The sequence below is a fragment of the Prenolepis imparis genome, unplaced genomic scaffold (genome assembly GCF_030444845.1).
Source record: "Prenolepis imparis isolate NDT839.2.m4 unplaced genomic scaffold, iyPreImpa1.0 SCAF_15, whole genome shotgun sequence".
NCBI lineage: Eukaryota > Metazoa > Arthropoda > Insecta > Hymenoptera > Formicidae > Prenolepis > Prenolepis imparis.
Window position 1 is genome coordinate 6,910,342 of NW_028141173.1, and position 24,068 is coordinate 6,934,409.

At 35.1% G+C, this 24,068-nt stretch overlaps 5 protein-coding genes across 5 annotated transcripts; 1 reads left to right on the forward strand and 4 right to left on the reverse strand.

The window, feature by feature from the left end:
• Window positions 1–1,119: 1,119 nt before the first annotated feature.
• Window positions 1,120–2,488, reverse strand: LOC145946234 (uncharacterized). The gene is made up of 2 exons (XM_083055760.1): window positions 1,555–2,488; window positions 1,120–1,377 (listed from the first exon to the last, which is right to left on the reverse strand). Exons 1-2 carry the CDS (start codon window positions 2,449–2,451, stop codon window positions 1,120–1,122), a joined length of 1,155 nt encoding a protein of 384 aa, XP_082911886.1. The 5' UTR covers window positions 2,452–2,488.
• Window positions 2,489–10,104: 7,616 nt separating this feature from the next.
• On the reverse strand, window positions 10,105–11,076 carry LOC145946235 (uncharacterized). Its single transcript, XM_083055762.1, has one exon. The coding sequence runs from the start codon at window positions 11,074–11,076 to the stop codon at window positions 10,105–10,107; it is 972 nt and encodes a 323-aa protein (XP_082911888.1).
• Window positions 11,077–12,528: 1,452 nt separating this feature from the next.
• LOC145946236 (general transcription factor II-I repeat domain-containing protein 2-like) lies at window positions 12,529–13,573 on the reverse strand. The gene is made up of 2 exons (XM_083055763.1): window positions 12,677–13,573; window positions 12,529–12,558 (listed from the first exon to the last, which is right to left on the reverse strand). The coding sequence occupies exons 1-2, from the start codon at window positions 13,571–13,573 to the stop codon at window positions 12,529–12,531; spliced, it is 927 nt and encodes a 308-aa protein (XP_082911889.1).
• A 1,465-nt stretch (window positions 13,574–15,038) lies between these two features.
• Window positions 15,039–18,684, forward strand: LOC145946237 (uncharacterized). Its single transcript, XM_083055764.1, has 3 exons — window positions 15,039–15,807; window positions 15,939–16,351; window positions 16,405–18,684. The coding sequence occupies exons 1-3, from the start codon at window positions 15,039–15,041 to the stop codon at window positions 18,682–18,684; spliced, it is 3,462 nt and encodes a 1,153-aa protein (XP_082911890.1).
• Window positions 18,685–19,372: 688 nt separating this feature from the next.
• LOC145946238 (uncharacterized) lies at window positions 19,373–23,361 on the reverse strand. Its single transcript, XM_083055765.1, has 4 exons — window positions 22,859–23,361; window positions 22,396–22,780; window positions 20,139–22,278; window positions 19,373–19,440 (listed from the first exon to the last, which is right to left on the reverse strand). The coding sequence occupies exons 1-4, from the start codon at window positions 23,359–23,361 to the stop codon at window positions 19,373–19,375; spliced, it is 3,096 nt and encodes a 1,031-aa protein (XP_082911891.1).
• Window positions 23,362–24,068: the final 707 nt, after the last annotated feature.

Sequence of the window (24,068 nt, forward strand, 5' to 3'; positions counted from 1 at the left end):
ACACATTATTACAAGCATTATTAGCGCAAAAGAAAACTTTGCTGTCATTTTTTCAAATAATAATATATCATTTCGTATATTATAATTCGACAAATATTTTAAAATCTTTATTATGGTTTCCGCTTCTTTTTTTATTCAAGTTACTTTGAATAATGAAGTTAAAAATGAAAAACATGTAAATTCAAGAGTTTATGAAAATATATTTTTCTTTTCATATAGCACTCGTTTTCAATAATCCTAAAATATATCAAAAATATTACTTTTTATTATCAAAATAATTGCATGTATAACTTATTTAATTATGTCTCTTTCCAAAAGTAGAACATGTGATAATAAATTACAGATATACAACGTACTTCATAATTCGTGTTTATGAATTATATAGCGTTATTATATAATAAAAATTAAAAATTTTTGAACTATTGTTTTCAGTTGCTTAACAAAGAAAAAATTATTAAATAAAAATCACTGTACTTGCTCTATTTTTTTACACAAATACATCAATAAAACATGCGCCAGATAGTGTCTAATACGGAAACTAACAACCTTGCAGCTAACAGATATACATATATCCATCCAGATATGTACATCTGATAAATAAGTCTGATAATATATTTTATTTCAAAATTTCTTTTCTTATGCTTCGCAGAAAAAATATAATTCCAAATTTTTCAATTTTTTTTCCGTCACAAATTACATTATATAATTTACATTATGAAGCATCCTGTATATCAATTAATGTACAAATTGAAAATGTCTTTTGTATATTTATTACAGTGTATATGATCTTTTGACGCAACATTATCATCAATTATATTTTCAATGTAGAATAAAATACATAATAATGAAAAACTAATATTTTTCCATATATTTTACAAGAAAAACATTCAATGATTTCTCACTTTTGATTTCATAATTCAATACGATGACATTAAGAGACCGCTATCTTTAAGCAACAGAATATTTATATTAAACAAAATTATATATTGTTAGCCTACTTTCCTGAAACTAATACTAATTAAATAGTAATTAAGTTAATAATATTGTCACATGTTTCTTACATTTAGTTATTTATTATTATTTAGTCATTTATATAGAATCGCAAAAATTTTAATAGAATCAGATATCAATTCTCACTCCATTACAATTGATGCTAGTAGGTATGACATTGAAACCTTCTTCTCTAAAATAATTCTTAGTATTTATGAATCCTTCGTATGTAATGTTCGGTGATAGCAGAATGTATACATATCCAGCTCCAAAACCTGTAAGCTTTCCCGCAAAACCAATATAATGTGCAGTTTCACAAGTATGATCGAATGCCTCATTCGACAAATAATATTTTTTCAATAATTTGTGAGTCCGTCTAATGCATCGCTGCAAAACATGAAAAATGTTAGTTATAAAACGGTACATATTCTAATTTCTTTTCTTTATAATATTAATTTAACCGATAATTATGTACTGGACAATCTTGTCAACGCAGCAAAACTAAAGTATATATATATAATAATAAAATAATAATACTGTTAAATAAACACGAAAAAATAATACCTGTAATAAATTGTAATGCTGTTGGCATTGAAGCAAATTGGGATTTTCGATGGTATCATTTATTAAATTGAGCAAATTATGCATTCTTATTGCTAAATTGTCTAATCTATTTAACATAGTTTCAAACTTGCGAGGAATTGCAAATTTTAGCTGTGCCATTAGACTTGCTTGATTGGATTTTTTCTGGCGAATACCTGAATCGATCAGTAGAATCTTCATTCTTGTCATATCATCAAACTCTGTAATTTCTGTGTGATTGATAAGTCGACTTTTTACTATACCGCCGTATACACAAACAGCGGTATCGACCGACGCACACTGATAGTCTTGCATAAATTCCTCGCAAAATTTAGCGTAAAATCTAACATACTTCAAAGAAAGATCATTATCAGAATTAAGGTTTCCCGTTTGTAGACTCTTCCAATGAAGAAAACAGGCTGCGAGACAAACCGCGAACGATGTCGAACTGCCAAGACCAGCACCGATAGGTATATTTGTGGACACGCGCACGCGAAATGATTTTATTTCAAGATTCTGCTGGATAGCGATAGTATAAAGCAAGAAAAAAAATATTTTTAAGCTAGATCTCTGCTTGAATGTATACCACATACCGTTCGAAGTAATCAAGAATTTCACGTATTTAAGAATACGGATTGGATCCATTCTTACGTTTTCATTTTCAGAAAGGAACCTTCGAACTCCTTCTAAAGGTATATTAAACTGTAGATTAACATCAAGGAAGTCTATCTCAATTTGTTGTGTTTCATCAGGTAGTTCGCAGAATTCAAGTTTGGTGCGAAGATCTAAGCTGGCCGCAACAAAATGTTTTCCATACATCGCCGAATGCTCTCCGCATAAAATGATTCTGCCCGGTGCGGAAATTTTAAAATTAGTCATTCTTGTTTATCAATACAAATATCTCTTCTTCACACAATTGATGTAATGTTGAGCAGTGTTGATAATTAAATTTGCGTGGCTTTTACAAACGTTCTTCATTCACTTACAAACAAACGAAAAAGTCTTTATACATTTTTAACTATAATATCTTTATAACGTAGACAAGAAAAAAACAGTCTATTAAAATAAATTTGAAATGCCCGTTAACTCACACCAGACAACGTTTATATTACTTGTAAGTTTACATCACTTTCACGTCTCATTGTCAGTTGTGACTGATTTCCTCTCGGAATATATAATAACATTACCCTAAAATCATGAGTTTAAATATGAACTACAATGTCAAACGTTTTTCAATATTTTCAATATGATAAAATCGATCTCTTATTGTCGTAGACACGTTTCAATTAATGATAAAATATTGTCAATGTTAATATTATAATTTTAAAATACATGTAACGTGTACCGTATAATAAGCATTTTGTAATATATTATAAATATAAAAATATATAGATATATGTATGTAATACTTTGTGATGCAGTTTATATATATATATATATATATATATATATATATACATATATATATATATATTTTATATAATTAAAGTATATCATACAAAAATTTTCGTAAATTGGATTATATTACAATATAATTATATAATTATATAAATAATATTTATTGTAATAATTATATAAATAATATTTGTCTGATATAATTATATATAATTTCAAGTACTGATATAATTATATATAATTTCAAGTAAAAAATAAATAGCGATATTTTTCTTATTTAATAGACCAATTATAATGAATTCCGAATGAAAGAGAATAATTTTGGAGTAAAAAATCTACATTTTTTCATTAAATCTTTCATAAATCTATAGTATATAAAATTAAAGATATAAAGAAATGGAATAAAAATTAACATCTTTTTTCAAGCTATCACTACATATTGCGCAGATCCAGTTGAAATAATTATTGTAGCTGTTTTACATAGTAGTAAATTAGTCATTTTCCACGTTGTCATATAAATATTTTTAGGCAAAATATAATTTTTCTGATATCTATCCATTTAATAATAATACTTCAATTCGTATGTTAATTACGACAATACAAAAAGTTTATTATATCTATTACAATTGTCATTTTTCTATTCAAGAAACTTTAAATAATGATAATGAAAGCGATAAAGCATGCAAATATTTTTAGATGTTTATAAAAATTAATTAAATTTTGTATACGTGTGTGTGTTATCCCATTAGTATTCGACACTGATAAAATATATCGAAAACGACCTGTTTAATTACTTTAGTAAATGAATGTGTACCTTATTTACATTTGTTTCATAATTCATTCAATACACTTAAAGGTAGCGTTAATTAATCACAAAAATTAATGTGTCATTTATTTCATAATTCACGTCCACGAATTATATTGTGTTATTGCCCGATAAAAAATGAGAGATTCTGAAAATATTTTCTGATGTTTAAAAAAAATTATTAAATAAAAGTCATATAACTAGTCTGAGTTTTTTAGGCAGACGTAAGTTCATATGACGAATAATATATAACTATATCACGTTCATCAATTACCGCGCAACTCATACATATATTATATCCGCCTAATGAGTGCTATGTTTGTGACTCTGTCTTATCGACTGTACCTACGGTAAAGCATCGAGAGACATCGATATATATATACAGCTTTGTTACAAGAGCGATCTTGAAAAGCAGTCACATATGTAATGTCAGATATTAATAAAGTTTATATGATATTCAGAATAATACAAGTAGAGTTATTCGTAAATACACAACAATATATTGGCGACGAGACGAGCCCGCATATTCCCACACAGCATGTGATATTGCAGCAAAATTACAATGATATTACAATATTACAGTAATGTTTTATATATTGTTGAAATATTACTGAGATATTACATTGCGATATATCACAATATAATATTTTGTAATATTTATGTTATATTACAGTGTAATATATGATTTTAAAATATTACTACAATATGTTACAAATATTACTATGTGATATATTACACTGTAATATTTATGTTATATTGCAGTATAATATATGATTTTAGAATATTACTACAATATTTTACAAATATTACCATGTGATATATTACATTTTAATATTATGCAATATCGTATAAATATCATAATGTGATATATCGCACTGCAATTTTCGTGATATCAAAAAATGTTACGTTATTGAAATTTTTTAATATTGCATTTTTCATATGCAATATATAAATTATTTTAGAAATTATATTAGTGTTATATATGTTTTTTGGTGAATATATAGATTTTTAAAAAAGTATTATTTTAAATAAATAGCTTTTTAAGTGTTTCTTCTAATGATGAAAGATAATTATATGTATAAATTTATTAATTAAAAGCTGGTAAGTAAGTTTTGATTATAAAAAATGCATGGGTGAATTTTAGATATAATATTTGTATTAATACTAATATAGTAATTATAAATTACTGTATGAATATATTTCTAAAATTTTTGAAATTACGCGCATTTATGGTAGCCATGACAGTTTTGCAGATACACATGCGCAATTATTGCAATTTCCGGTCTTCTCGGTTCTTTCCCAGTCTTCATGCATGGCTTCAATGAGCACCAGCCTACAGATAAAGGAATAATTTTAATTTCAGGTAATCTTTCAATAAAATTCACGTGAATGTTTTCTAAAATTATTCCTGCATATATTAATATAATGTACATATGTTATTAATATAATGTACATATATATTTTGCAATTGATTATTATTATAAGAAATTGAGGTTATATCGTGTGAAAATCATATTTTATTGTTATGATCATAAAAAGCATTTCAATGAATTTTAAAATAAAATTAATTTGTATTTGTAAATATTAAATAATGAGTCACAGGCTTATTCATTAACGGTTACAATCTTTAACTTTTAATATAATATAATAACTTAACCTCAATAAAATCTTTAGCAGTTTAATATAATTTTTGCACACAGGACGCGAAAACGCTTGCCATGCGACAAAAAGTGCTGTAGAAGTACTTCCGCATCTTGTATATGCAAAAACTAACAATTTATTATTCATAGGATTTTTTATAATTATTGTTCTTGTAATATAAGCTACGTTCCAATATTAATTGTTGATACTGAAAATTTGAAGTATGTGTAATATTAACTATTTTTTAGTATGGACAGTGAATATGGGAATACTTAACTTTGTATATTTTGTTCAATATATAAGTAATAATTGTTATTTTTTATTATGTTGCAGTATTGTTGTGTTGTGTTCCATCTTTAGAAAACAATTCTCACGCAATATAGAATATACATATAATACAGAACGTTCTGACAGAGATAGAAAAAATTTTGTAATTTTCATATCGTCTCAAGATACTTAATCTTCTGAAGTAAGTATAACATTGACTGCGTAGATTTGTAGATTTTCAATATTAACAATGAATATGAATATGCGAATACAGTCATACTTAACTTCGCATTATTATGTTTGATATATAAGTAATAATTATTATTTTCTATTATGTTGCAGCATTGTTGTGTTGTATTCCATTGTTGGAACGGTTTTCAGTATAGAACAGAATATAGTACATATAGTATAGATGATGACGAACAAGAATAATAGATGATGATATATAGATATCTATGTATATATACAAAGTGTTCAATGAAATACTTAGACAAACTTCTAGAGTATTCCTTAAGTCAAAATAAAAAAAAAGTTTATATATATTCGTAGTAAAAAAAAATGATTGCAAAGTTATAATAAAACATATTAATGTTATTATTAAATAATCATAAGTAAGTCTTTAACTCATAAGAAATGCTCAAAATGGCCGCAATTTTTATTGAAGACAGCAAGTATAATTTTTTTTTGAGTTTGGACAGAGCTTTCTTCTTGTTTTCCGAAATAACTGAATTTGGAAGCAAATTTGTTTTAAAAATAATTTTGATAAAACATTGCTCGTAATTTTTAAATCAAATGGCGACCATTTCGTACATTTCTGTTAAGTGCTTACTTACGATTATTTAATAATAACATTAACATTAACTTTGTTCTACTATAAATTCGCAACCATTCATTTTTGACTACGGGTATATATAAACATTTTTTTTATTTTGACGTGAGGAATACGTCCTAGAAGTTTGTTCAAATATGTCGTAAACACTCATTGATATACATAATAATAAAAAACAGATGGTATAAATCTAAAGTTTAATGGCATTTTGACTTTTATAAAAAAAGTTATTATTTGTTTTTATAAGAAAAGTTATTTTTTTACTTTTATAAGAAAAGTTATTGTAAGTATTATAATTATAAAACTTAAAAATAAGAAAATATAGTTGTGTGTTTTATAATGTAAAAGTTTATAATAATAACCAATTTTTATAAAAAATTATGACAATCAATTATTTCGTATACATGTAATTACTTTATTATTTTTTTACAATAAATTTTAAAAATATAATCACCATATGGCGGTATGTACAATATTGCAAGGAAATATTGCATACATCTATGCAGTATATTATAATATTATCTAAATAATGCATAAATATTTTGTTAATTTTTATGTACATTTAAAGATACGGCAATATTATTGAAATATTACCACAATATGAGTGCATCCAGTACTACTATTGCTCATTGAACGGCTATAAGTAGCAATTAATGATGAATGTGATTGATTTCTACCTTTGCATTCAACAAATCATAATCAATTGCTACTTAGCCATTCAATGAACGGTTTTTAATTTTTATAGTACTAATACTGGATGCATCCATTGTGATAATATTTCAATAATATTGCTGTATCTTTAAATGTACGTGAAAATTTATAACCGAAATATTTATACATTATTTAGATAATATTACCATAATATTGTATAAACATCACAGTAATATTACAGAATCATTATCGCAATATCGTAGAATAATATCCGTAATATTGCGAATACATCATGATAATATTGTAAAAATATTATTACATTATTATAGATATATTACAGAAATATTACTAAAATATCGCAGAAAGATTTCAGCGATGAATTTCTGCGGACATTTACTTAATATTACAATTATTATTTATATTATTTATTTAATATTACAGCAATATTTATGCAATATTACTGATATATTGCCAGGTAATATTACGCAATATTGTAATATTATTGCTATATTGCCGCAATATTAAATTGCTGTATGGGTTGTTATTCGTCGAACGTAACGAAGAAAAGTCAACTACAGTCAAAAGTCAAAGTCTAACTTAAAAGGAAAATGGCATTAATCGGGACAATTGAACCATTCAATTCAAAAGAAGCAGATATCACAGCATATCTAGAACGAATTGAACAATTATTTGCCTGTAACGAGATTGCAGTAGTAAAAAAGGTACTCTTATTTTTAACATTAATCGGAGGAGAAGCATACGGGGTGTTGAAAGATTTACTAACACCATCACCACCAAGTGGAAAAACATTTGAGGAGTTGAAAACGACATTGTTGAATCATTACAGTCCAAGACGTTTAGTAATAGCCGAGCGATATAAATTTTACTCAGCAAATCAAGAGGGAGACGAAGACGTAAAATCATTTGCAGTGCGTCTGAAAAATCTTGCTAAATATTGTGAATTTGCTACTTTTTTAGATGTCGCATTACGTGATAAATTTGTATGTGGATTGCGCTCAGAAGCAATTAAATGGAAGCTATTGACTGAAGAAAACCTCACTTTTACGAGAGCATACCAAACAGCAACAGGAATGGAACTGGCGGAAGGTCAAGTTAAAGTAATGGGAGCAAAAACAATTTCAGTCAACAAATTAAAATTTCAACGTGGACAAAAACAAAAAGGTAATACAAACCAAAGCCGGGGAAACACTAGCACTCAATTTCAGGGACAAAATTATCAAAGTCGTACATCAAGTTCACAAAAACAACAGTCAAGTCATTCGAAATGCAAGAGGTGTCTACGTATTCATTGGGAGTAACTCCTGCCCAGCCATAAATTGGAAATATTTTGCTTGTAATTAAATGGGACACACGGCAAAATCTCCATTATGTAAGAATAATTTCCATAAATTAGAGAGAGAAGAGGACGTAAACATTAATACCAACACAGCAATCGAAGAAGAAGATTCGTTAGAATTGGGATTTTTACAAGAGGTCACTGAAGATGAGCAACAGCATAATACAGAAGTCGAGCTATATCATGTGCATACTATCAAGGAAACTAAGGAGAATGGAAGCCTGAAGGTGAAATTGCAGATTGAAGATAAATTAGTCCTTATGGAAATCGACTCAGGAGCATGCAAATCCGTTATTCATATTGAAGACTATAACAAAATATTATCACATCTTAAAGTAGAATCCGTGAACTTCAAATTAAAAGTAGTAACAGGTGAAAAGGTATTTATAGTTGGTCAAATCTTGGTTAAAGTCATACATAATGAAACAAAATTTAAATTACCGTTGATTGTATTAAGTAGTAAACTAAGTTTATTCCATTGTTAGGCCGAAATTGGTTGAGTAGTCTTAATCCAAATTGGAAAAACATTATAAATACACAAGTTATGTTTACAAAGGCCAAAAACATTAATGTTAAATCTGTATGGAGTTCTAAATAGTCTCATGCAATATAGTCTCGATGTTTTTTCTTAACGAGCTTTAGGAATTTATCGTTGGAATTGCTGTAAATAATTCCTTGTAATTAGGTGAAAATAATAATACATTTATTTTATAATTATCTTTTTTACATTATTAATGAATACATTAATATATTTATTTTTGAAACATCATTACAACATTTAATTGAATTATTATGAATTAAGTGCAATTTATAATGCTAAGAAGCATTTTCAATGAGGAACAATATTCTTAACTTGAAACTTTTTATTCTTATCAAAATAAAGAATTAATTATATTATTAGAACTTTCTTTAGTACGTAATCATCATATGACAAATATCTTTTAATTTAACTATTAATTATTCAGAGTATGAAAGTTTGCATAAAGTATACAACTGATTTTTAAGCGCTGGAACAAAAATATAATTATTAGTGGAAGAGAGCTAGTATTCCTTGTTGTATACTTCTCCTCTTATAAGGGAGATAAGTCGTCATAATAATAGTATGAAGAGTCGAACTAGGACTCGTTACCTTGTGTTTGAGTAAGCGGGATAGTCTAATGAATCGTGCACCTCGCCCTGTAAAAGGGGTCGTCGGCAAACTTTAGAAGAAGAGTCTAGCGAGGACTCTATCACCTTGCGACAAGGAAGGGGGACACTGAATAATCCCAATAGAACTTAGTCGTATGATTATCACCTTGCGGCAAACCTTCCTGAGATATTCGATTGAGAGATAAATATCTTTAAGCTTTCGTCCCCAATCGGACGAAGGTTGACCGTTTATTTGGCACAAAGAAAAAGTAGTCACAGCTGAAAGTCTTACGTGTAAGATAAGGACCGTTCAAAGACAATAAACAACTCACGTCGTCCTAGGCAACGAGACCGGCGCGACAGGGAGCGGCTCTCGTGTTATATTCGAGCGCTTTCTAAATGGGACTCAAGTCGGTAACAGAGGTTAATATACGTAACATTTCCGCCCGCCATCGACAATTAATCTGTCGAACTAACAACATTAGGATCTATTGGCAGAACACATAATTTGGTTATGGGTCGTTTATACGAGGAGGTTGCTGTCCTCACGATGACAACCCTTGTTAGCCCATCCTGTCCTGGATGCAGATGCGTCACTCGAGCGAGGGGCCACTTTCCCGGCGGAAAGCGTTCATCGGTGATCAAGACCATGGACCCTTCCTTAATGTCGTTGTTAGGATGATGCCATTTGTACACTGCTTGATAGCGCTGTAGGCACTCAGAAGACCATCTTGACCAGAAATGGTCTACTCTCTGTCTGAGCAACTGCCAACGTGAGAGCCTAGAATTTTTTTCCAACGATAGGTCAGGTTCTGGAATTGCAGTAGGCGCTTCACCAATTAGAAAATGCCCTGGAGTTAAAGCATTGTAGTCTGTCGCGTCATCCGATAGCGGGCATAACGGTCTGGAGTTCAAGACTGCTTCTATCTGCACTGTGATGGTCGTCATTTCTTCGTAAGTTAATACGGTATCCTTTAACACTCGCTTTAAGTGATATTTTGTGGATTTAACAGCCGCCTCCCACTTTCCTCCGAAGTGGGGGGCAGAGGGAGGATTGAATCTCCATTTAGTGTTATCATTGGCGAGTGTGGCAAGATGATGTAGCTCCTTTGAAGATGATTCAAACTGACGTCTCAACTCTGCGTCAGATCCCATAAAATTCGTTCCGCAATCACTTTGCAGCGTGGCACATATGCCTCTTCTGCCCGTAAAGCGTTTATAGGCGGCAATAAAGGCATCGGTCGTGTAATCAGTGACCACCTCAATGTGGACGGCTGATGTCGCCAGGCATATAAATATAGCCAGGTAGCCTTTGTAGGTTCGTGCCGCCCGCCCTCTCCAAGTCTTTAAGGCTACTGGTCCGGCATAATCAAGGCCTGTGTTGTAAAAAGGTCTGGCGGGAGCTAATCGAGACGTTGGCAATTGGCCCATCAATTGCTGAGCTCGGATTCCTCAAAACCGAGCACACCGTCCGCATTTCAGAATGTGTGATCTCACAGGCGCACTTCCGCCGACTATCCAATACGATCTTCGTATGAAAGTTAGAGTAACTTGCGTGCCCCCATGGAGCATTCTCTTATGAGCATCTTCTATAATCAGCCTGCTGAGGGGTGATTTTCTTGGCAAGATGTATGGATGTTTTGATTCCGTATCGATTTGTGCAGAGCTGTCCACGTTTTGCACTTTTCGGCCGATTTCCGAGGCTCACCGCCTAGCGGCCCCCACTTACGCTCGAGACCTTAGCAACGCGTGGTCCGATAACCGTAACTAATTGTAAGACGCGCGGAGCTCTGTCTCAAGGACGGCGCATCTGTAACGCGATGCTGTTCCGTACCCCTTAACTAAATATTTTCAGTTTTTTAAAATCGCGATTTTTTAATTATTTTTTATTATTAATTATTATTTTATACTTATATTTATATATATTTATTATTAGATTATATTTATATTTATAATAATTTTGACAATAGATTTCCACATCACCCATGAGGTATTATTGTTGACGCGTTTTTTTAATAGTGGTTTCCCCTGTAGGCCTAATCCACTTAAAAAGAAGAATAAAAAAACGACCAAAAAGCGATCACCAAAAACGAGAAAAATTAGAACATTAAAATTTTGTACGACTACGGCGTTCGTACGATTCGAGAACAGAAGGAATATCTATTTGAATATTTGAAGAACTTATTCGCATCAACGAAGATAATGATGCATCCTTCAAACAAGAGCGTCTGTCGGTTTTTATATATTTCATTTTTGAAAAAGAACATTCACATAAATAAGTCGAGCCAAACATAGAAAAAAATCGAAGACCGAAATTCCTAAGCCTCGGATAAGTCGCTACGTCTAAAATTTTATAAACTTCTATTCCTTTTTCCGGTCGCGTTTTAAGGGAAATATTAGATTGTAAATTGCAAAGTTCTTGTTGCAATTCTATATTTTGTTCTTCGATTTGGGCAGTAAAAGGATTCTCGAGAAGAATAAGATCATTTCTGAACATTTCAAAATCTCTAAACCGTGTATTAAATTGACTAATGAGAGAATCGATTAAATAGAGATGCTTCTGAAAATTGCAGCTTTTACCATGCTCTTCGAAAAGAACTTGACAAGATGGGAAGAAATATAAATTATCTGCCTCAATATGATTTTTAAATAATAATAATTGTCTACGGAAACAATCAATAGCGCTAACTAATTGAGAAATAACTTGATTCGTTCTTTGCAGATTCAAATTTAAAATATTTAAATGATTAGTCAAATCAGTAATAAAAGCGAGCTCACTGAAAAATTCTAAATCTTCTAGAAAAAATTTAAATTCGTCGCATTTTGTAACAGATATTTCTTGCAAAAAAAGGAAGATTTCTTTTCTTATTGCAAAAAATTTTTCTAAACATTTTCCGGCACTAAGCCAGTGGACTTCGCAATATAAAGGGACATCGGTATAAACCGCGTTATGCTCTTCGAGAAAGTGTTGAAACTTTCGATGGGAAAGAAATTTATGACCACCTTTAATAAAATTAACAATATGCGTTACCGTTCGCAAAGCAGTACTAAGTTTAACAGCTTTCCCGCATAACGCTTCTTGATGAATAATGCAATGAATAATCGGAAATTTTAAATCTCGCTGTCTGATTTGATCGAAAAAACCAATTTTTGCGCCAGTCATCGCTTTGGCACCATCTGTTACTATAGCCGAACATTTTGTAAAATCTACATTAAATTTATTGAGAGTTTTTTCTACAGCTCTGAAGATATCTATACCCGTAGTTGTGTCATGCAAAGCAACAAAATCTAAAAGCTCCTCGACACATGAGAAATCGTTTTGGACGATTCGAGTAAAAATACTCAACTGGCTCACGTGTCGATTATCGGTGCTTTCATCAAGACACAATGAAAAGTACGAGCAAGTTGCTAACAAAGATTTTAATTTATCTTCAATAGAAAGCGCAATATTAGTAATTCTACGTTCTATTGTTTGATGACTGAGCGAAATACTTGTAGCTTCGTCAACTGTCAATTTACCGTCGAAGGATTTTACTGTCTCAACGAGACATTTTTTTATAAACTCACCATCACTAAACGATTTGGAATGCTTCGCGATGAGGAACGAAATAGCGTATGATGCAGTTAAAGCTTTTGCATCATTATTGTCGGCGTTAGAAATTAATGTATTATTATGAGAAACGCTATTATCTGCCTGATAAACTAATTTTAAACCCTCGAGTATGTTTAATTTTTCCTGATACGTATAATTGGAATATTGTCCGGAATGTTTGACTCTATAATGTCTCTCGAAAACGTATTTTTTTACGACAGACGGCTCGTAACCACAGAGAACACAAGTTGTTCGATTGCGAACAAAAACGAAGAAAATATCTTCCCATATCCTATCACACCTCTGTTCGTAATTCTGCTTACTTCCATCAGCCATCCTTCAAATAATCGATGAAATCTTGAGAATCTGAGCACTCTCTCGCAGTAAGACGTTATACTGAGACACACTTTGGCAGTTAGTAATCGGTCAAGATTACGGTTAAAACAATTGCGTTACGAATTACTGATATGCGCAGACTCTGCGCGCGATAATATGTCTCGTTGAGACAGTAAAATCCTTCGACGGTAAATTGACAGTTGACGAAGCTACAAGAAGCTACAAGTATTTCGCTCAGTCATCAAACAATAGGACGTAGAATTACTAATATTGCGCTTTCTATTGAAGATAAATTAAAATCTTTGTTAGCAACTTGCTCGTACTTTTCATTGTGTCTTGATGAAAGCACCGATAATCGACACGTGAGCCAGTTGAGTATTTTTACTCGAATCGTCCAAAACGATTTCTCATGTGTCGAGGAGCTTTTAGATTTTGTTGCTTTGCATGACACAACTACGGGTATAGATATCTTCAGAGCTGTAGAAAAAACTCTCAATAAATTTAATGTAGATTTTACAAAATGTTCGGCTATAGTAACAGGTGCCAAAGCGATGACTGGCGCAAAAATTGGTTTTTTCGGTCAAATCAGACAGCGAGATTTAAAATTTCCGATTATTCATTGCATTATTCATCAAGAAGCGTTATGCGGGAAAGCTGTTAAACTTAGTACTGCTTTGCGAACGGTAACGCATATTGTTAATTTTATTAAAGGTGGTCATAAATTTCTTTCCCATCGAAAGTTTCAACACTTTCTCGAAGAGCATAACGTGGTTTATACCGATGTCCCTTTATATTGCGAAGTCCGCTGGCTTAGTGCCGGAAAATGTTTAGAAAAATTTTTTGCAATAAGAAAAGAAATCTTCCTTTTTTTGCAAGAAATATCTGTTACAAAATGCGACGAATTTAAATTTTTTCTAGAAGATTTAGAATTTCTCAGTGAGCTCGCTTTTATTACTGATTTGACTAATCATTTAAATATTTTAAATTTGAATCTGCAAAGAACGAATCAAGTTATTTCTCAATTAGTTAGCGCCATTGATTGTTTCCGTAGACAATTATTATTATTTAAAAATCATATTGAGGCAGATAATTTATATTTCTTCCCATCTTGTCAAGTTCTTTTCGAAGAGCATGGCAAAAGCTACAATTTTCAGAAGCATCTCTATTTAATCGATTCTCTCATTAGTCAATTTAATACACGGTTTAGAGATTTTGAAATGTTCAGAAATGATCTTATTCTTCTCGAGAATCCTTTTACTGCGCAAATCGAAGAACAAAATATAGAATTGCAACAAGAACTTTGCAATTTAGTCTATTTCAGTCTATATCAGTCAGGCACAACGAAAGGACGTGTTTTTTGAGTTGTCTCTCGGAGTGTGTGTTTGTATACATTCGGTTGGAAATTATCCATCTTCACGAATTCGCACTCTTATTATCGAGATTAAAGTTTTAAAATTTTATTACTATGGATGGAAGAAAAACTTGCAAGGGGTGCGGTACGGGGGTAGTCAAGCCTGCTGTCTGCCCTAAATGCGGTACGTCGTCGCATCCTGGTTGCATTTCTCGCACGGGACATCCTTATCGGGGTAATCAGTTCATCGATTGCACGCCGGTTTCTGACACCTTGAACCAGACTCTCCTTAATAGCATTCACGATATAATTCGTTCGGAATTCGCTGTCTTTAAGGGAGAGTTCTTGGAAACGCTTAGAGCCGATATGGATAAAATAAATGGTGACATCCAGCGTCTTTCGAATAGGATTGACGATTTGGAAAAATCGGGATTGCACTCAAATGGCATTCTCCTTGAGGAGGAGGTTCTAGTAGAAATTGCAGAGAGAGAGAGGAGATCCGCTAATCTCATATTCTTTAATTTGGACGAGGCCGAGGCCTCAGCGGACTCTAATATCACGGATCTGAACCTTGTCAAGGACATTCTAAAAACAATAAGGCCCAATGACGTACCAAGCGTCAAAATTGCGAGACTGGGAGCGAAGCGGCTGGGATATCCTAGACCTCTCCGAGCAACGTTCCCTTCGAAGCAGGATGCCTTGTTCTTCTTGCGTGGGAGAAGGAAGTATGGGGGACCGGCAAAAATCTACCTCGATAGGACTCCGAAGCAAAGAGATCACATGAACAACTTGCAGGCACAATTGAGGGAGGCGCAGGATGCAGGAGAGAATAAGACTATCCGTTATATAAATGGAGCGCCAAAAATTGTGAATGTGCATCACAGTAAAACAAAAAACCAATAACTTTCCCTCTAGTATATTTTCAAAATGTGCGGGGTCTTAGAACCAAACTGTCGGATCTTCGTTGTGCTTTGTTGTCGGCGTCCGTGAACTACGATATTATTATTTTCGTAGAAACATGGTTAAATGAGAGTATTGTTGATGCCGAGCTTGGCATGGATAGATTTAAAATTTTCCGAGTTGATAGAGATGTCAAGGTCTGTGGTCTTTCGCGGGGTGGCGGTGTTCTAATTGCGATACGAGACTGTTTTATATGTAAAAAATTAATACTCGCAACATCTAGTGTCGAACATCTATATGTTGACGTTCGTGTGGGTCACAAACATATTGTTGTGGGAGCGGTTTATATACCACCGGTCTCGGATGTATCTGTTTACGAATCGCAATGTTGTGTTATGGAAGACTTAATGTCAAAGTATTCGGATAATGATTTTTTGATTGCCGGTGATTTCAACCTCCCACGTCTCTCTTTCGTTAACGGCAGCGAGGGTGCCCTATACTGTAACACTGCACGGTCATGCAGTCTGGTCAGTCATGCTAATGTTTTTTGGGTTATCTAAACGAGCTTAATCTCTATCAGCACAATTCTGTTAACAATGTACATGGATATACGTTAGATCTTGTTCTTTCAAATCTTTCCGGGATTACTGTAGAACGAGCTCCCGAAAACTTAATTGAATGCGACAGCTATCATTCGGCCCTGTATTTCGCGTTGCCGATGCCCACTAAGCCATCGGGGAACAAATCCTGGGCTGTTAAAAGAAACTTTAAACGTGCGAACTATGCGGCTATTAATGAATACTTAAGCGGAATCCTTTGGGATGAAGAGTTGAGGGATTTATCAGTCGACTGTGCTGTAGATTTCTTATATATGCATTTGGATTATGTGATCTCATTTTTTGTGCCTGCGTGCACTGTGTTTAAGTCATCCTTTCCCACCTGGTTTTCTGGGGAGCTAATTGCAAGTATTAAAAATAAGAAGAGAGCTCACTACAATTATAAGAGAACGGGATCAATTTCCGATTACCTCGAGTTCGCAAGCATTAGATCCAGTTGTAAGACTCTCTCCAGGAAGGCATGGGAGGGTTACTTACGGAGTACTGAATCCGCTATATCCAGTAATACTAAAATTTTTTGGAGCTTTGTTAACAACATTCGAAATAAAAGTTCCTCCCCGTCGTGCATACAGAATAACAATGTACTTATTGAAGATGATTTAGCCATCGCTAATTCTTTTGTCGACTATTTCGAGACGGTTTACATCGGAAGCAATTCTGCGTGTGTCGATGTTAGTGATGAGCTTGACTTGAATTTAACGAACGTTGATATAAGCATTGGAGAGGTTTTAGACTTTGTAAACAAGCTAAATACTAACGCTAGTCCCGGTATTGACGGCATTCCCCCACTATTTATTAAGGCATGCAATTTCATCATGGCCAGAGTACTCTGGCTGATTTTTAATAAGTCTTTGGCTTGTGGTACATTTCCCGAGCGGTGGAAAACCTGCATTGTATCGCCGATTTTTAAAGGGGGAGATTTTACCATGACTTCGAACTACAGACCTATTAGTAAACAATGCATAATACCTAAAATTTTTGAAAACATTATTACAATGAAATTGTCACAACTACTAAAAAACATAATCATTAAGGAACAGCATGGGTTCATGAATTCTCGCTCTACAACCACCAACCTGGTTTTATATTATGATTATATTGTTTCGGCGCTTGAGGAAGGTTTCCAGGTTGATGCGGTCTATACAGATTTTAGAAAAGCGTTTGATAGCGTAGATCACACGATCCTGATCGGTAAGTTGCGTGCCCTCGGTATAAATGGTAGGTTCTTGGAGTGGCTAGCGAGCTTTGTTTCTAATAGATCCCAAACTATAAAAATTAATAGCGCCTATTCTAGAAGTATTGCGGTTTTATCGGGGGTTCCTCAAGGATCACATTTGGGCCCATTACTTTTTAATGTCTTTATTAATGACATTAAAGAGGTTTTTGCTCACTCCAGGTTTCTGCTTTATGCCGATGACCTTAAGATCTTTCGGAGGGTATCAAATGTGGCCGACGCTTCCCAATTGCAGCGGGATCTGCATGGTTTGGAGGCTTGGAGTAAAACGAATCGGCTTGACTTCAATATTGCCAAATGCCATGTTGTGCATTTTAGTCGCAGGAGGGATAAATTTACGTGTGATTATGTGTTGAATGAAACCTCTCTCTCAGCCGTTGACTCCATTCGTGATCTCGGCGTTATTTTTAGCAGCGATCTATCCTTCGATCAACACATCTCTCATATCTCGGGATCTGCATTTAAAATGCTGGGCTTCGTCAATCGTTCGTGTAAACTTTTCAACAACATTAATACGCTTAAGCTATTGTACTGCTCCCTTGTAAGGCCACATTTGGAGTATGCTTCGATTGTCTGGGCTCCGTATCAGGCGAATCAGTGTGCCGTGCTTGAGAGAACTCAGCATCGTTTTCTTCGTGGGGTTAGTTTTAAGTTAAACAGGCCAATGAGCATCTGTGATCATAATTATGATGGCGTAATGAGAGAGTTAAACTTGCTAACCCTGAAGGATCGGAGAGCCATGTTGGACCTGGTCTTTTTGTCTAAAATAGTGAATGGCTCTATTGATTGCCCGGACTTACTGGAGTGCATCGGGCTGCATGTGCCGGGCAGATCGCTTAGATTTAACCAATTATTTGCACTTGAGTCTCACCGTACGTCCTATGGGAAGCATAAGCCGCTAAACCGCTTATGCTCATTGGCTAATGACTTTGCGGCTCACATTGACTTTTTTGTTATGAGTCCGGGCTCAATAAAGAGTGCTCTGCATCGTACTGTATTTGCTGGATAGTCTGTTAGCGAGAATTCACTTTCTGCTCCGTGTTTTACACCTTTCTGATATACCAATGATAACTGTATTTTTTCTGTACTAGAGGGATCTTTTTCCCGTTTATATGATTAAATAAATAAATAAATAAATTTACAATCTAATATTTCCCTTAAAACGCGACCGAAAAAAGGAATAGAAGTTTATAAAATTTTAGACGTAGCGACTTGTCCGAGGCTTAGGAATTTCGGTCTTCGATTTTTTTCTATGTTTGGCTCGACTTATTTATGTGAATGTTCTTTTTCAAAAATGAAATATATAAAAACCGACAGACGCTCTTGTTTGAAGGATGCATCATTATCTTCGTTGATGCGAATAAGTTCTTCAAATATTCAAATAGATATTCCTTCTGTTCTCGAATCCTACGTACGACTACGAATCCTTTGTACGACTACGAACGCCGTAGTCGTACAAAATTTTAATGTTCTAATTTTTCTCGTTTTTGGTCATCACTTTTTGGTCGTTTTTTTATTCTTCTTTTTAAGTGGATTAGGCCTACAGGGGAAACCACTATTTAAAAAACGCGTCAACAATAGTACCTCATGGGTGATGTGGAAATCTATTGTCAAAATTATTATAAATATAAATATAATCTAATAATAAATATATATTAATATAAGTATAAAATGGGGTGAAAAGTGGCCCCGCATGCTCAGTATCTGGCTGGCATGCGGAAGGTTCCGGGTTCGAATCCAGTTCGAACCAACACACCCCATATGCCTGCTCGAGTACCGGTGGAAGAAGGGAGACAATGATGTTGAAGGAAGGGGGAAGAGCAGGATGAGTAAAGGAGATGGAGGATTGCTGGGAGAAGGAAGGAGGATGGAAGGAGGGAGGACAGTTTGAGAAAGCTGGAAGGGAGAATGGAGCCAGGGGGAGTATAGGAAGAAGGAGATGGAGGATTGCTGGGAGATGTGGAGGAAGAAGGAGTGTTGGAAAACGGGTGGCTGAATAGAGTATAGTGTATATTATATATATAGTATATATTATGGATGGTATTTATAATTGTAAGGTCGCCTATGGCCAGGGTAAAAAAGAGGTGGAAGAAGTGTGTTGTAAAAAGGTTCGGGAACGCTCCTTATGAAAAGCGCCTTGTAAACCCTGAGGGGATATGCAATAAATGATACATACATACATACATACATATAAGTATAAAATAATAATTAATAATACAAAATAATTAAAAAATCACGATTTTAAAAAACTGAAAATATTTAGTTAAGGGGTACGGAACAGCATCGCGTTACAGATGCACCGTCCTTGAGACAGAGCTCCGCGCGTCTTAGTTACGGTTATCGGACCACGCGTTGCTAAGGTCTCGAGCGTAAGTGGGGGCCGCTAGGCGGTGAGCCTCGGAAATCGGCTGAAAAGTGCAAAACGTGGACAGCTCTGGATTTGTGCATTATGTAGTCGCCCACCAACTCGTAGCAAACCCTCTTGGTCCAGAAATGGAGTAAGTCGCACTAAGGAATTGGACTTTGGCAATTGTTCTTTCCTAGAAATGATACCTATCTCATAGGTAAACCATGCTTGTTGTACCGTTTTCAACCAAAACTTGCGACTCTGCTCGTTTTCCATTGGTGTCAATGGATGTTCTAGTGGAGATGATCGTGGTATCTTTCGTAGACATAAAATAAACCTGCGACAGAGTGTGGTAATGCGTATTAGCCTTGTGAAAGAAGAGTATTTATCTAGTAACTCCCAGTAGGAACCTTGTTGAGCGATTGCCACCATGACACTTCCTGGACGTTCTTCTAAGTCTTTGTCCTGCGTAGGCTTAACTCTAAATGAAGGCCAAGATGATTGAGAGTCTGATAGCCAGCTGGGTCCTGTCCACCATAATTCATGACGAGCCAACTGGTCTGATGATAGGCCTCGAGATGCGCAATCCGCCGGGTTTTCTTTACCAGGTACAAAGCGCCATTTTCCATTCGGCAGAAGGTCATGGATAGCGGATACGCGGTTATGGACAAAGTCCTTCCAGCGAGCTGGATGAGCGGTAATCCAAGTGAGTGTCACGGAAGAATCGGTCCAACAAATCACTGGTGCGTCCGTTAGCTCGAGTGCTCGTAACGTAGTTGTCATCAAGCGTGCCAGGAGCAGAGCGGCAGTAAGCTCGAGGCGGGGGATGGAGAGTCGTTTGATTGGTGCAATCTTTGTTTTTGAACACACCAATCGCGATGAAAATCTGCCATTAACATCAGGAACTCTCACATAAATCGCCGCTGCCATCGCTAATTGCGAGGCGTCCGAAAATCCGTGTATCTCAACCGGATTTTTGGAACGAACGTTGCCGAACCACCTTGGTATTAATATTTGATTGAGTTGTTGCAGCTGTCGGAAGTTCGTCCAACGCAGTTGTAGTTCTGGTGGAAGTTGATCGTCCCAATCCATTTTTGTTAACCAGAGTTCCTGAAGAATGATTTTAGCTCGTACGAGAATTGGTGAGATTAAGCCCAGCAGATCATACAGTTTCGCTATTTCAGACGATATCACTCTCTTCGTTAGTGTGGGAACGTTAGAAGTTTGTGTAGCAGTTGCTAAGAAATGAAGTGTATCGGATTCTGGTTTCCAAATAAGACCCAAGATTTTGCAAAGTGTAGGCTCGATCTCAACAGCAGATAACGATTTGTTACCGGTGGTAGGCATGACTTCAGAACAATTGCTGCTCCATTTTTGTAACGGAAAACTGCCAGCTTCGCAGAGTTGTATAACTTGTTGCACAATTTCTTTCACTTCTGATATCGAATCTGCTCCTCCAAAGATGTCGTCGACATATCTACCCTTTGTTAAGGGAACAACTGCCTTGGGAAATCGATGACCTTCATCATTCACCAGTTGCTGAATCGTGCGCAGTGCGAGAGACGGAGCGCAATTAAGACCGTAGGTCACGGTCGTAAGCCGGTAGGCAACAGGGCGGCCGTCATGTCCGCTCCATAATATCCTCTGCAAGTCCCAGTCATCCTGATGAACAGCAATCTGTTGAAACATTTTCTCTACATCTGTGGAAAATAGGATTCGGTGTGTACGAGTCCAGAGGAGAATTTCTGATATACCCGTCTGAAGCTTAGTGCCTGCGTGCAGAATGTCGTTAAGAGAGAGTCCACTGCTAGTGTGGCTAGATCCATTAAATACAACCCTTAGCTTGGTAGTGCGGCTGCTTTCTCTAATCACGCCATGATGAGGTAAATAATATGCGGGGGAGGTTTGGTTGTCTGAAGGGTTAATCGCTACCATGTGACCCAGTTTCTTGTATTCCTCAATAAAGTCACTGTAGAGCTGCTGGTACTTAGGATTTGATGAGAATTTTTTTGATAATCTATTTAAACAATTAAGTGCTCTCGGTTTAGAATCTCCTAAGATTGTAGGTTCTAATCTTATAGGAAGACGAATAATGTATCTTCCCGTTGCATCTCTCGAATGAGTAGATAGAAAATGTTGTTCACACTCTTCTTCATCCTTATTTAGTTTGAAAGTCTTTGATACTGGAAGTTCCTCTTGTATCCAAAATCTGGAAATAAGCTCTTGCAACTCATGATCGAGTGTACAATGATGAACCTGTGCTTTTAAGATAATGTCATCCGTCGAGATCGTTCCGGAGAGAACTCATCCAAAAATAGTCTGTTGCGCGACAGGTGAAGATGGTTCGCCGCGAATTAAGCCCGGCAGAATCACTGATCCATAATTATCAGAGCCGATAATGATGTGAATGAGTCCAGAGGAAGCGTAATCAGGATCGGCTAACTGAAGTCCGGTGATGTGAGGCCAGGAATAAGAGGCACTGTCGTAAGGAGGTAACTTCGTTGTTAAACGTGGTAGGACATAAGCATCTATTGTGCATTTTGATTCTGGATCATGGATAGAGTGTAATTGTATTGAGACAATTCCTTTGGTACGGCCTGAGTATGTGCCACCAATTCCGAGAAGCGGAATTGATGCTGCAGAACGTTTGAGCTGTGCACGTTGCATCAAATCTTGCGAGATGAATGACAACTCTGATCCTTGATCGATCAATAAACGTACTGTATGAAGCTCACCGTTCTTCTTTTCTAATAAGGCTCTACTCGTCGCAAGCAATGTAAGTTTGCGAGATGAAAACGATTGCCCGGTTTGAAGAGCACATACCTTTAGTTGTCACTTTGCAGAAGGTTGAGCTAGCTCTGAAGAATGCGCAGTTTCGTTCCTCGTTTGCTCATCAGTAGTATGTTTAGAAGAATACGTGCTGTTGGCGTCATGGATCGAAGTGTGATGCTTCTTTCCACACTTTAGACAACGTTTAGTGGAGTTGCACTTACTAGCAACATGGGGACCGAGGCAGTTGAAGCACCGTCGTTGTTTAGAGATGAAGTCCCTTCGTTGTTGGAGCGTCTTTGACTGGTAGCGTTCGCATTTTGCAAGGTAATGCGATGATTCGCACAGTGGGTATGTAGAATTATCTGAATTAGAGGAGGTAGCAATATGAGCAGCAATCTTAGTGCGTGGTTTACTTGAAGAGCTAACAGAATATTCTTTATGAGATCCAGAAGTCGTGGCATGTAAGTTTAAATTTTCCATTCCTGGGCCCTTGTTCTTCCAACAAGAAACTCCTCGAACTGGGTGTAAGTCGGATAGGTTGAAGATGACCCAAGTTTTACCTCCCATGCCTCACGAGTTTCAGGATCTAGTAACCTCACGAGAAGATGTAATAATAGCGGATCCCAATGATACACAGCGCATCCTAAAGCACGTATTGTCCCCATAGATTCAGATATCGTAGTTAGGAGAGCTCTTAAGCCTTCAGCGGATTTCGTCTTTAGTGGTTTCAAATTTGTGATCCTATCTAATTGCGCAGTTATTAGGAATCGTTTATTTTCATACCTGGAAACTAGCAAGGTCCAAGCAATTGCGAAATTGTCACCGGAAACAGGTAAATTGCAAACTAAACGAGCTGCCTCTCCAGTAACGCACGTCTTCAGATAGTGCATTTTTTCTACGTTCGATAAATCTCGATTGTCTCTTATCAGTGTTACGTCCAGACTCAAGGAAGGAAGAGTCGAAAGGAAGGACGTAAGTAAATTTATATTTTCGAACGACGGTAAACTATCCGTCTGTTCGACCCGAACGAATGTCTGGGCCCAAATAGGTCAACGACCGCAAGGGTCGCTCTTACTCTATTTAAAGGGCCGTTCGCTCAGTGGTCCCTTTTCGGCAAGAGAATTTAATTTCTTTTGCGCAGGATGGGACCTTGTGCGATCTCGGTTTACGGGAATGAGTGGGAACGGGGTTGTTAATAAATGAAAATCATTTGTGTTGAAATTTATAAATTTATTCCTAATATAGAGACGAAAGAGATTATATACATAATAATA